The sequence below is a fragment of the Budorcas taxicolor genome, chromosome 19, assembly GCF_023091745.1.
Source record: "Budorcas taxicolor isolate Tak-1 chromosome 19, Takin1.1, whole genome shotgun sequence".
NCBI lineage: Eukaryota > Metazoa > Chordata > Mammalia > Artiodactyla > Bovidae > Budorcas > Budorcas taxicolor.
The window spans coordinates 11,581,329-11,592,128 of record NC_068928.1 but is presented as its reverse complement, the minus strand read 5'-3'; the positions used below and the strand labels follow the sequence as shown (position 1 = coordinate 11,592,128).

General features: G+C 62.4%; 1 protein-coding gene across 1 annotated transcript; it reads left to right on the top strand.

The window, feature by feature from the left end:
* The first annotated feature begins 449 nt into the window (after positions 1–449).
* On the top strand, positions 450–10,517 carry TBX2 (T-box transcription factor 2). The gene is made up of 8 exons (XM_052658220.1): positions 450–844; positions 1,964–2,231; positions 3,185–3,331; positions 4,498–4,574; positions 4,681–4,844; positions 5,258–5,895; positions 8,149–8,547; positions 10,239–10,517. The coding sequence occupies exons 1-8, from the start codon at positions 450–452 to the stop codon at positions 10,515–10,517; spliced, it is 2,367 nt and encodes a 788-aa protein (XP_052514180.1).
* The last annotated feature ends 283 nt before the right edge of the window (positions 10,518–10,800 follow it).

Here is a 10,800-nt window from a genome sequence, read left to right as displayed (position 1 = left end):
AGGCTTCCGACACCTTCTCCCCGGGCCCCCCCTCCCGCTCCGAGCTTGGCCTGAGCTGTCAAAACCCCGCCCCCGGAGACCCACAATTGGTCCAAAAAGCGTAAAATCAGCAATCAAGGGGGGCCTGGCTCGTTAGCGCAGGGGATCCGAGCAGGGCAGGACATGTGAGATAGTCACAGTTTTCCAGAGATCACGACAAGATCTAACCAGTCGCGCGTGGTCCCCGGCGCCGGAGCGGCCCAGCCCAGCCCAGCCCCGCGCAGAGCCCCCGCCGCCCCCGCGCCCAGCGCCCCGCGTCCCTCGCCGTGCGCTGGACGGGGAACCGGGAGGAGCCGCCACCGCGCTTGCCACCCGGGTCGCCCTTCCTCCGCGCGCGCCGCCGCCCGGGCCGGGGGTCCGAGCCGCGCGCCCCCGGCCCCGGCCCCCGGGCGCCTGGGCCGGATGTCCCGATGAGAGAGCCGGCGCTGGCGGCCAGCGCCATGGCTTACCACCCGTTCCACGCGCCACGGCCGGCCGACTTCCCCATGTCCGCCTTCCTGGCGGCGGCGCAGCCCTCCTTCTTCCCGGCTCTCGCGCTGCCGCCCGGCGCTCTGGCCAAGCCGCTGCCCGACCCGGGCTTGGCGGGGGCGGCGGCGGCGGCGGCGGCCGCGGCGGCGGCGGCCGAGGCGGGGCTGCACGTCTCGGCACTCGGCCCGCATCCGCCCGCCGCTCATCTGCGCTCGCTTAAGAGCCTGGAGCCCGAGGACGAGGTGGAGGACGACCCCAAGGTGACGCTGGAGGCCAAGGAGCTGTGGGACCAGTTCCACAAGCTGGGCACCGAGATGGTCATCACCAAGTCCGGGAGGTAGGGCGGCCGGCTGGCCGGAGGGCGCGCGGGTGGGCGGGAGGGGAGCCCGACAGCACTGGCCAGCGCCGAGCCCGCCGCCCGCGACTCCCGGCTCTCGGCTCCGGCCCCCGAGCCACGCACAGACGATCGAGTCGACTTTTCTCATTTGGCACCGAACGAATTTTTTTTTTAAAACGAAGCATCGAAGTCTCCCAAATGAAAACGAAAACGTGCCCCTGCAGAATAGTCCCCCAGCGCTCAGAGTCCCAAAGCCGGGGAGGCCCCGCGGCTCGGCCCTGGAGGGTCTCAGCGGTCTCGGCCGCAACTCCTCAGCCCCGAGACCCCTCTCTCCTGCTTCGGAGGCGAATCTGGCTCGGTGCTCCGCGAAGATGCGGCGTATCCCAAGCTCTCCTCCGACCCCGGAGCCCGGAATGAGACTCTCACCCCTGCTAGGCCCAGCCCGGCCCTCCAGTTGCCGCCGGTCGCGGCCCTTCGCCGCGAGCCGCGAGCTGACCCAGCCGCAGCCTGACCCGGCCTGTGAGCCTTGTCCCGGCCGAGGAGCCAGGAGCTCCGGAGGCACACGGCTCCCTAGGCCCTGAAGCCGGAAGAAAAGCTACAATCGCCAACCGCTCAAGCCTCTGGCTCGGAAGCAGAGAATCCAGGCCTCGGCTCACTCACCCTCTTCGCCCGAACTTCAGGGTCAGGGTCCTTGTTCTGCTGCTGTAACCCAGTTCCTTCCCCCAAACAAACACCCGACTGCACTTCTGAGAGCTTCGGCCCTAAGTGGACATATTCCCAAGAACGAATTTCAGGGAGGTTCATGAGAAGCGGGTATATTTGCAAAGGCCCTGGATTTCTTTCTTGGAGCTCGGCTTTCATCTCAGATGAGGGAGAAAAAAGGGGTCACTAGACCTGAGCACAGGGCTGAGAGCAAGCCTTATAACAGAAGAGGGTCTTGACAGGCAGAAATAAGATCTCCTAGGAATAACCACCACAGGTGGAATCTCCCAGACCTTCCTAAGAGGGCAAGGCAAGGGTAACAGAGGAACACGGGTGGCGAAGCTCCAGGCGTCGGGGGAGAGGGGTCTTCGAGATCCAGTGGGTTCCCTGACCTCTCCCTCTTTCACTTTCTCGCAGGAGGATGTTTCCTCCCTTCAAGGTGCGAGTCAGCGGCCTGGACAAGAAGGCCAAATACATCCTGCTGATGGACATTGTGGCCGCTGATGACTGCCGGTATAAATTCCATAACTCACGCTGGATGGTGGCAGGCAAGGCCGACCCCGAGATGCCCAAGCGGATGTACATCCACCCGGACAGCCCGGCCACGGGGGAGCAGTGGATGGCCAAGCCGGTGGCCTTCCACAAGCTGAAGCTGACCAACAACATCTCGGACAAGCACGGCTTCGTGAGTGCAGGCCAAGTGCCCTGGGGGTCGAGGACCTAGCACTGCAGGGGGTGGTGGGGAGGAGAGGAGACCCCGGTTCCCCAGAGGGGAGTGCTCGCAGAACCCCCAGAGTGCCCTTGCCCAGATCACTGCCCTGTGGCCTTTGCTGCCTGGACGCAGAGGCTCTGCTCTGCAAGCCTGGGGAATGTTGGGGTTCGTGGCCACTAAGCTCCAGGCTGCCCACAATCTCACTTTCCAAACTCTCAAAATCTCAGGCCTTCCAAACTCCCTTCTGGAGTCCAGCAGGAGGCAGGTGCAGCTGGGACGGGTTGTGGAGCCGCTGGTCTTTGGGGTCTGAGCTTGGAAGACTGGCCCAGGACCTCAGTTGGTTCTCACCCTTCCCCAAGACCAGCCCCATCCCTGAAGGAGGAGATTTAAAAGTTCAAACAACTCCCCTCCATACCTTTTCCTCCTCCCTCAGGCAGATGTCTGACCTGGGATAAGGGAATTTGGGGTTCTCACCGTTTCTGCCTGAGCCAGGGTCCCAGTGAATGGGAAGGGGCAGTTCATGGGGCTAAAGGGACTACCCCATCCAGAGGTAGGGCAGGTCGGTGAGGCCGCAAAGGTTCCAGTCTTCTCTCCCTGAGTTTACTAGGGGCTTAGACATGAAGAGGAAGAGAAGTTAAGAGTGGAATGGTAGTGGGTTTTGTTTTATTTCGGTTTCCAGCTGGGGTAATTTTTTTTTTAATGGGAAGAGAAACTGTGATAAAATCGAGGGGGAGGGAAATAAAAATTAATATGGGGAGGTAAGGAGTAGAGAAGACAGGAGAAAAGGGGGGAAGGTTTGGGGGTGAAGTGGGAAAGGCAGAACGTGAGAGAGACTGAGAAAAATGGCAGGAGGTCCGGCCCCCAGAGAATAGAAAGGCTCGGGAGACAGGCTGGGGGCTGTCGGCTGACCCTCGCCCTCCCTGCAGACCATCCTGAACTCCATGCACAAGTACCAACCGCGCTTCCACATCGTGCGAGCCAACGACATCCTGAAGCTGCCCTACAGCACGTTCCGCACCTACGTGTTCCCCGAGACCGACTTCATCGCGGTCACCGCCTACCAGAACGACAAGGTGCGCGGGTCGGGCGGCCTCCGACCCTCCACTCACACCCGCCCGCGGCCCCCTGCACGCCCGCCCCCCGCACCCTCACGATCGGCTCCCGGGCCCCCAGTCTCTGTAAGCGCAGCACCCAGCGAAACCCCCCGGACTCTCTCTCGCAAGCCCGCGACACGTACGCACACGCTCCCCGGGGCGCGCGAACAGCTGGGCGCTCCTTGGGGTGGGGATGTTTACTTAGCAATTAGCAGAGACTCCGGGCCCGCGCTGACATTTTTACATTTTATTCGTTTATTTCTTGGCTCAGGGATGGGAATTTAAATGAAAAGAGGGCTCCCGAGGCAATCTGCCCAGGCTTTCCGGCTGCTGGGAACCTGGGGCCTAGTTTTCCCTCTCCTGGGCGAGCCAGAGGTGGGGGTGGGGGGGACAGGTGACAGCCACCACCCCTCCCGCCCCCCATCCCTCTCTGGGTCAGTTCAGGCCTGGGACCCCTTGGGATGTGCTCGGCGACTTCTCCTTCAAGGGGAAGGGCTTTTCCTGGCTGCTCTCTTTCTACACCCTCTCTGTGTGCACCCCTCTGGGTTGAAGTACAGTGTCTGAGTGTCCTGCCGGCCGTATTTTTTTTTTCTTTTTTTTTTCTTCTGTCATTGTGAACCGATCTGTCCTGGGCCGGTATATGCGTGCACCATTTGGAGTGCCTTGAATCCGTGTGGAGGCGTGTGAATTCGTTTGACTCCCTGGGCACTTGTTTTACATGTGTGTACTTGCATGTGCGTGGACCTGTGCGTGTGGTTGTCTACATGTGTGTCTGCTGACCTGGGTGTGCTCTGCTGTCCGTGTGCTCCTGCTCAGGTGCGGGGTTCCCTTAACTCGAATGGCCGGGTGGGCCTGCATGCTCGCTTGGACAGATTTCCACTCGGGGTGCACAGCTTTGGGCTTGTGTGTGCAAGTCGAGGGATTATATCTCGAAAATAGTTTTTGGAGGTCGCTTTCTTCGACGTCCGCCCGCCGACCTCACCTTGCTTTGTGGCTTGGGGCGGCCCAGCCCAGGTGGACAGGTACCCAGGGTACCCTCCCCGGGGGCTATTCTCTGGGGCGAGCAGCCTCTGACCTCCAGGTGCCCCGGGCCAGACTAGAAGAGCCCGCAGCCTGACCTGGCGCCGCCCCCTTGGTCCCCACAGATCACGCAGCTTAAGATCGACAACAACCCGTTTGCCAAGGGCTTCCGGGACACCGGGAACGGCCGGCGGGAGAAAAGGTGAGGGTGCGCGGGGCTGCCGGCAGGCGGGTGCCTGGGGGAACAGGACGTGCAGGGGCCCAGAGGGTGGGCTGCGCTCAGACCCGCTCCCTCGGCTCATCCGCAGGAAGCAGCTGACGCTGCCGTCCTTGCGCCTGTACGAGGAGCACTGCAAGCCGGAGCGCGACGGCGCGGAGTCGGACGCCTCGTCCTGCGACCCTCCCCCTGCGCGGGAACCGCCACCCTCTCCGGGGACGGCGCCCAGTCCCCTGCGCCTGCACCGGACCAGAGGTGCGGGTGGGGCCGGGAGGAGAAGGGCAGGGTGTCCCCCGGGCGCCGGGTTGGCTTGGCGCTCAGCATCTGGCTGACTAAAGGCCTGGGGGGAGCGTCAGCGGCGAGTCTGGGACGGGCCTCTACCCCAGGCCTCCCCTGAGTGCGGTCCCTGGTGGCCCGCAGACCCTTCTGGGCTCTGAGCTAGGGCCCTGGCGCTGTGTGACTGCGGCAGCAAGGCCTCCTCTGCCGGGTTCACTTTCCTCCCCACTGTAAATAAGGGATCTTGGATGGGGTGACCCCTACTACCCCGAGATTCCAGGAGTTCCTCCGACGTGGCCTCCCGAGAGCAGGCTTGTGCACGTCTCTCCGGCTCGGACTTCGCGCCTGTCTGTCCCCGGGCCGGTAACGCCGCGCATCCTCTCTCCCCGCAGCCGAGGAGAAGTCGTGCGCCGCGGACAGTGACCCGGAGCCCGAGCGGCTGGGCGAGGAGCGCGCGGGGCCGGCGCTTGGCCGCAGCCCCGCCCTGGACAGCAGCAGCCCCCCTCGCTTGACCGAACCCGATCGCGCCAGGGAGCGGCGCAGCCCCGAGAGGGGCAAGGAGCCGGCCGAGAGCGGCGGGAACGGCCCGTTCGGCCTGAGGAGCCTAGAGAAGGAGCGCGCCGAAGCCCGGCGGAAGGACGAGGGGCGCAAGGAGGCGGGCGAGGGCAAGGAGCCCGGCCTGGCGCCGCTGGTGGTGCAGACGGACAGCGCGTCCCCGCTGGGCGCCGGACACCTGCCCGGCCTGGCCTTCTCCGGCCACCTGCACGGGCAGCAGTTCTTCGGTCCGCTGGGGGCCGGCCAGCCGCTCTTCTTGCACCCGGGACAGTTCGCCATGGGGCCCGGAGCCTTCTCTGCCATGGGCATGGGCCACCTACTAGCCTCGGTGGCCGGCGGCGGCGGCGGTGGCGGAGGCGGCGGGCCAGGGACCGCCACCGGGCTGGACGCGGGCGGGCTGGGTCCCGCGGGGAGTGCGGCCAGCACCGCCGGGCCCTTCCCATTCCACCTCTCCCAGCACATGCTGGCATCTCAGGTAAGGCCTGTGAGCTGGCAGCAGCATGAGAAAGGAAGGGGAATCCGAGGCGGGCAGAGGAGGAAGGCATAGGGCCTGAAGGCGCTCCAGGCTTCCAGCCGGCAAGGACTCCCTCCTGGGGAGACCCGGTGGGCCCTCTGAACCACACCTGCCTGGCTTCTGGGAGACCAGGACCAGGTCCAGGATTTGGCCAGGAGATTGCTTCTGACTCCTGCGTGACCTTGGGCAAGTCCCTGACCCTCTCTGGACCTATTTTCTTCCCTCTAACCCCAGAATACTGGGACCCATTAGACTCTTTCTGCCCTGTCTGACTGGGGCTGCCTCCAGCTTTTGTAAGTCCACTTGCCTGGCCTGCCTCAGGACATTTTTCTTGGGAACCACAGTTAGTCCCGGAAAGGCTAAAGTGGCTGGACAAAAAAAGTAGGAGAATTTGCAGTGTGTTCTGGATAACTGACCACCAAATTGACCCACCTCCCAGATGTCTCGGGCTCTTTTCAGACCCTCAGGAAGCGACCTGGCAAAGGACAGGGCTTTTCCTTCCCCCACAGTGAGTCTCCCAACTCCCCCAGCCACACATCTCAGTCCTCCAGGCCCAGGTCGAAATTCTGAGCTCCCAGGGGAGAGCTTATGAAACTGCGGGCAAAATTAGAAGATCCGAAGGGGAGAGTGGCCTCTTTGGTTGCTTGGGCGGAATATTCCCTGTAGAAAGATTTGGAATCTCTACATTCATTTTCTTCCCTCTGAGGTTTCTGGCAAATTGAACCTTTAAGATCTTATCTTAAGGGAAGGAAAATAGGAGTTTAGGTCCTTCGGTTCAGAAGCAAATATTTTTAAAGTGGGGGAAGGGATTCTGAAATGAGTTTTAAATAGAGCTCAGCATCAGGGGTGTGTGGAGTGAACGTTGGAGGCACTGGCATCACGTATCTGGGGCTCTGAGCTGGTAAGGAAGCCTCCAGAAAGTGGAGTTCAGAGCCTGGAGGTTTAATTTGCCTGGAGGTATGTGAATACCTCCTCCCCAGACAAATTCTGGTGTTGAGCATGGGCATCGCAGAGGTCACAGGGAAGTCAGGGCCTCCAGAGGCAGCCTGGTTAACAGGTGCAAGGCCAGGGAACAGGCACTCAGCACTCAGGAGGCATCACTAGGTATACTGCTAGTGGTTAACCGCTCACCTATGGCCATCGTACTGTGCGTGCTAAATCACTTCAGTCTACGCGACTATGAACTGTAGCCAGTCAGGCTCCTCTGTTCATGGGGATTCTCTAGGCGAGAATACTGGAGTGGGTTGCCATGCCCTCCTCCAGGGGATCTTCCTATGGCCATCAGAAAGAGACAGAACCTTGGAGATCTGAAGCCCCCTCCTTCCTCTGAGATGCCAGGTCTGAATGCTCAGTAGGGCTTGACCTTCTCAGGAAGGGTATTTTGTCATCCCTGACTAAGCTACTTCCCTTCCTTCTCCCTGCCTGAGCCAGGCCTGAGGCTCCTGGAAGCCCAGCTCAGTCAGCTCCTGCCCTCCTCCCCATATACCCACGTACTCCGTGGAGGGAACCATGATCCCAAAGGTCAGATAATCCAAAAGTTGGGCCGCAGGCAGTGTTTTGTGCAGGGTTTCCCAGCTACTGGGCTTTCCACAGGCAAAGACTCTGCATTCTTTCCTCAGCCGCCACTAGGGAGCCGCTGGGAGTTCTTTGCATTCAGGCCAGTTTATGAACAGACTGGCATCTGGAGCCTTCTCCTGGCCGGGGCAGGAGACCCCTGAGCAGGTGGGCAGAGGAAGGGAGAGTGTACAAAGCTCCTCCAGTCCTACGTGGCCCCAGCCCTTCAGGGCACCCGTGGATAGAAAGGCAGGGCAGGGCACTGTTGGAAGCGAGCGGCACCTCCCTGCCAACACAGCCAAAGTTACCTGCCGGCCACCTGGCCCCCAGCTGGCCTTGTTTCTTCCCCCAAGGCCCTTTGCTAGTTCAGCTGCCTGTAATGGCCTTCCCTTACTCCTAGAGTAATACCTGGCACAGAGCTTGGTAGGGCCCACTCCCAAACATAACCTTAAGTGGGCTCCCCTCTAAGTGGGTTTGGACATAGGCATAGTGGCCCATTACTACCTGCGTTCTTTGGGGAGTAAGGTTATGTGAGCACCGGTCTTCCTGAGCAGAGTAGGGCAAGGATTCCCAGTTGTTGCCCGGCCACCAGCACCCAGATCACCCCCAGGAACACCCCAGGCGGGATGCCTAACCCTTGTCTTGTTTTGTTTCTTGCAGGGAATCCCCATGCCCACTTTCGGAGGCCTCTTCCCCTATCCCTACACCTACATGGCGGCCGCTGCGGCCGCGGCCTCGGCTCTGCCAGCCACCAGCGCTGCGGCCGCGGCCGCGGCTGCCGCCGGTTCCCTGTCCCGGAGCCCCTTTCTGGGCAGTGCCCGGCCCCGCCTGCGCTTCAGCCCCTACCAGATCCCGGTCTCCATCCCACCGAGCACTAGTCTCCTCACCACCGGGCTGGCGGCGGAGGGCTCCAAGGCTGCAGGCGGCGGCAATAGCCGGGAGCCCAGCCCGTTGCCGGAGCTGGCCCTCCGCAAAGTGGGGGCCTCGGCCCGCGTGGCCCTGTCGCCCGGCGGTGCGGCCAAAGAGGCGGCCAGTGAACTGCAGAGCATTCAGAGACTGGTGAGTGGGCTGGAGAGCCAGCGAGCCCTCTCCCCTGGCAGGGAGTCGCCCAAGTGAGGGGGCCCGCCCTGCTGCTCCGCTGCCGCTGCCGCCGCCGCCGCCGCCACCGCGCAGGCCTCCTGGGTTGCCTTCCTTGCTGCTTGGGACGTGTACAGCACAGAATGGGTATTTATTTAAATAAAGGAGAGAAAGCGGGCTGCAGCCGGAATGAAACCCTGATCGGCCAGCCGGGGCCTGGGACATTTCCCTGGGCCTCACAAGGAATCCGGAACACAGTCGCTTTGGGGCCACTGGATTTGGTCCAGGTCTGCTCTGGTGTCAAGGTGTCATCGGCGGGGCCTCTCAGGGTTCCTCCAGCGCTATGGGGGAGGCCTCGTCCCCGGATCAGCCAGGGGCTGGCTGGCTGGGGAGCCAGAAGGTGCAGGGGTCAGGGAGGAAGCTCCAAAGGCCCCTATCCTGGAGCCCCGGACCGCTGGAGAATCTGGGGTGAGGGGAGCTGAGGTCAGTGAAGACGAAGTCAGTGTAGACTTGAGCTGAGAGGGGCCTGTTCCTTTAGTCCTTCCATTTCTTCTCCCGGACAGGCGCCCCTCCCACCCCTGGGTCAGCGGAGGGAGTGGCATTTCTGCCTTGAGTCCCCAGGGGGCGGGAAAAAAGAGATATTTATGAAATAAATGGTAATTTGTGTAAATAAGCTTTAAGGTTCCCAGAATATGCAAATTGGTATTAATTTATTCAAAGGTGTACATTGCTGTGTACAGAATATTTAGAGATTAACTCATAGCCTATAATTTTTTTTTTCCTTTTACATGAGCATCTATATTGTACAGGGCTGGGGGGTGGGGAGGAGGTCCTTGGCTGCGGGAGAGGGCCCCCGGCCCCCGGAGAAGCCTCCACCCCGCCAGCCCCTCGGCCCCTGCGCCCGGGCGTTTTTTGCTCGCCCGGCCCGCGGGCTCCACCTCAGGTTTTCACTTTTCGCTCCGGAGCGAGACGAAAACGACAAAAACTCGAGAAAACAATAAAACGCTGCAATGCGAAGTGAACGGCGCAGTGCGCTCTGTGGGCCGCGCGGGGCAAGGGGGCGCCGCGAGCGCGTCAGGCGGGACCGGAGGCCGGGATGGCGGGGCGGGCGCCCGGGGCTCGCGGCGGCGGCTCCCCCAGGGACGGCGGGGCCGCGAGCGGAGCCGCGAGGCCGGGCGGCGCCGGCGCGGGCTGCGGGCGGGCGGGGAGGCGCCGCGCCGCCGTGAGCCCCCCGCGCGCGTCCAGCGCCGCCGCCGCCGCCGGGCCGGGGGCCGGGCTCCCTCTGCTGGCCGCTCTCCGCCGTCCGCCACTCCGCGCCTGGCCTCCCGGCTCCCGGCCTGGGGCGCGCGCCACCGTGGAATTGCATCTCCTTTCGGAGCTTCTGGCTTGGGAGGGGGGCTGATAAGACGGGTGCTCTCTCTCTCCCTCCGGAGGAGGGGTTTGGCCATGGCCACCCAAATACCGAGAACCTAGAATCCTTTTCTATCCCTCCGTCTCCTGAACCTCAAAAGGACACGTTCTCTCCTATCAGGATTGTTGACCGGAGTGGCAGAGTCTAGACTGAAGGTCCTCCCGTGGAAATCATCTATCTCTCTCGGGGGTGGGGAGCAGTGTATGAAGACTGGGGCTCATGAGGCTCTTTTTTCCTCTCCCACTTTCCCCCTGTACAATAGTGGGTTCAGCTGGAGATCGCGCAGGGAGTCGCACTGTGTCAGTCGCCGTTAGGCCTCGCTCCCAGTGGCCCGAGTCTGCCAGGACAGCTGCTGCCCCAGGAGGACGGCCTCTCCACCCCTCCTCACCCAGCCGACAGGCGTCTCCAGCCCCAAATCCTAGCAGTGGAAGGGGTGGGAGAGCGGCAAGTCATTCCCTCAGACCACCGCGGGGTCTGCCCATTCCTCAGCATCACCCCTTCCCAGCTGCTTCCTCTTTTTGAAGCGTGTGAGTGTCCATGATGCCCTGGCTTAGCAGGCAGCTCAACCTGGGCACTTCCGAGGCCGAGAGGCGCTGGCTTCCAGTTCACCAGGGACATCAGGGACGGTAAGATGGAGGAAGGGTGAAGGAGAACTGGCCTCCAGGCTCCCTGGACACCTTCGTGGGCTCATCCATTTGCAAAGAAGAGAATCGTGTCCTCCTCTTCCAGAGAGGGAGCCGGCCCCCACGCCACGCTGAATTCGGGGGAGGGTGTCGGCCCGTGAACCAGTGCGAGGGCACAGAAGACTGTTCCGGCTCTGGGGA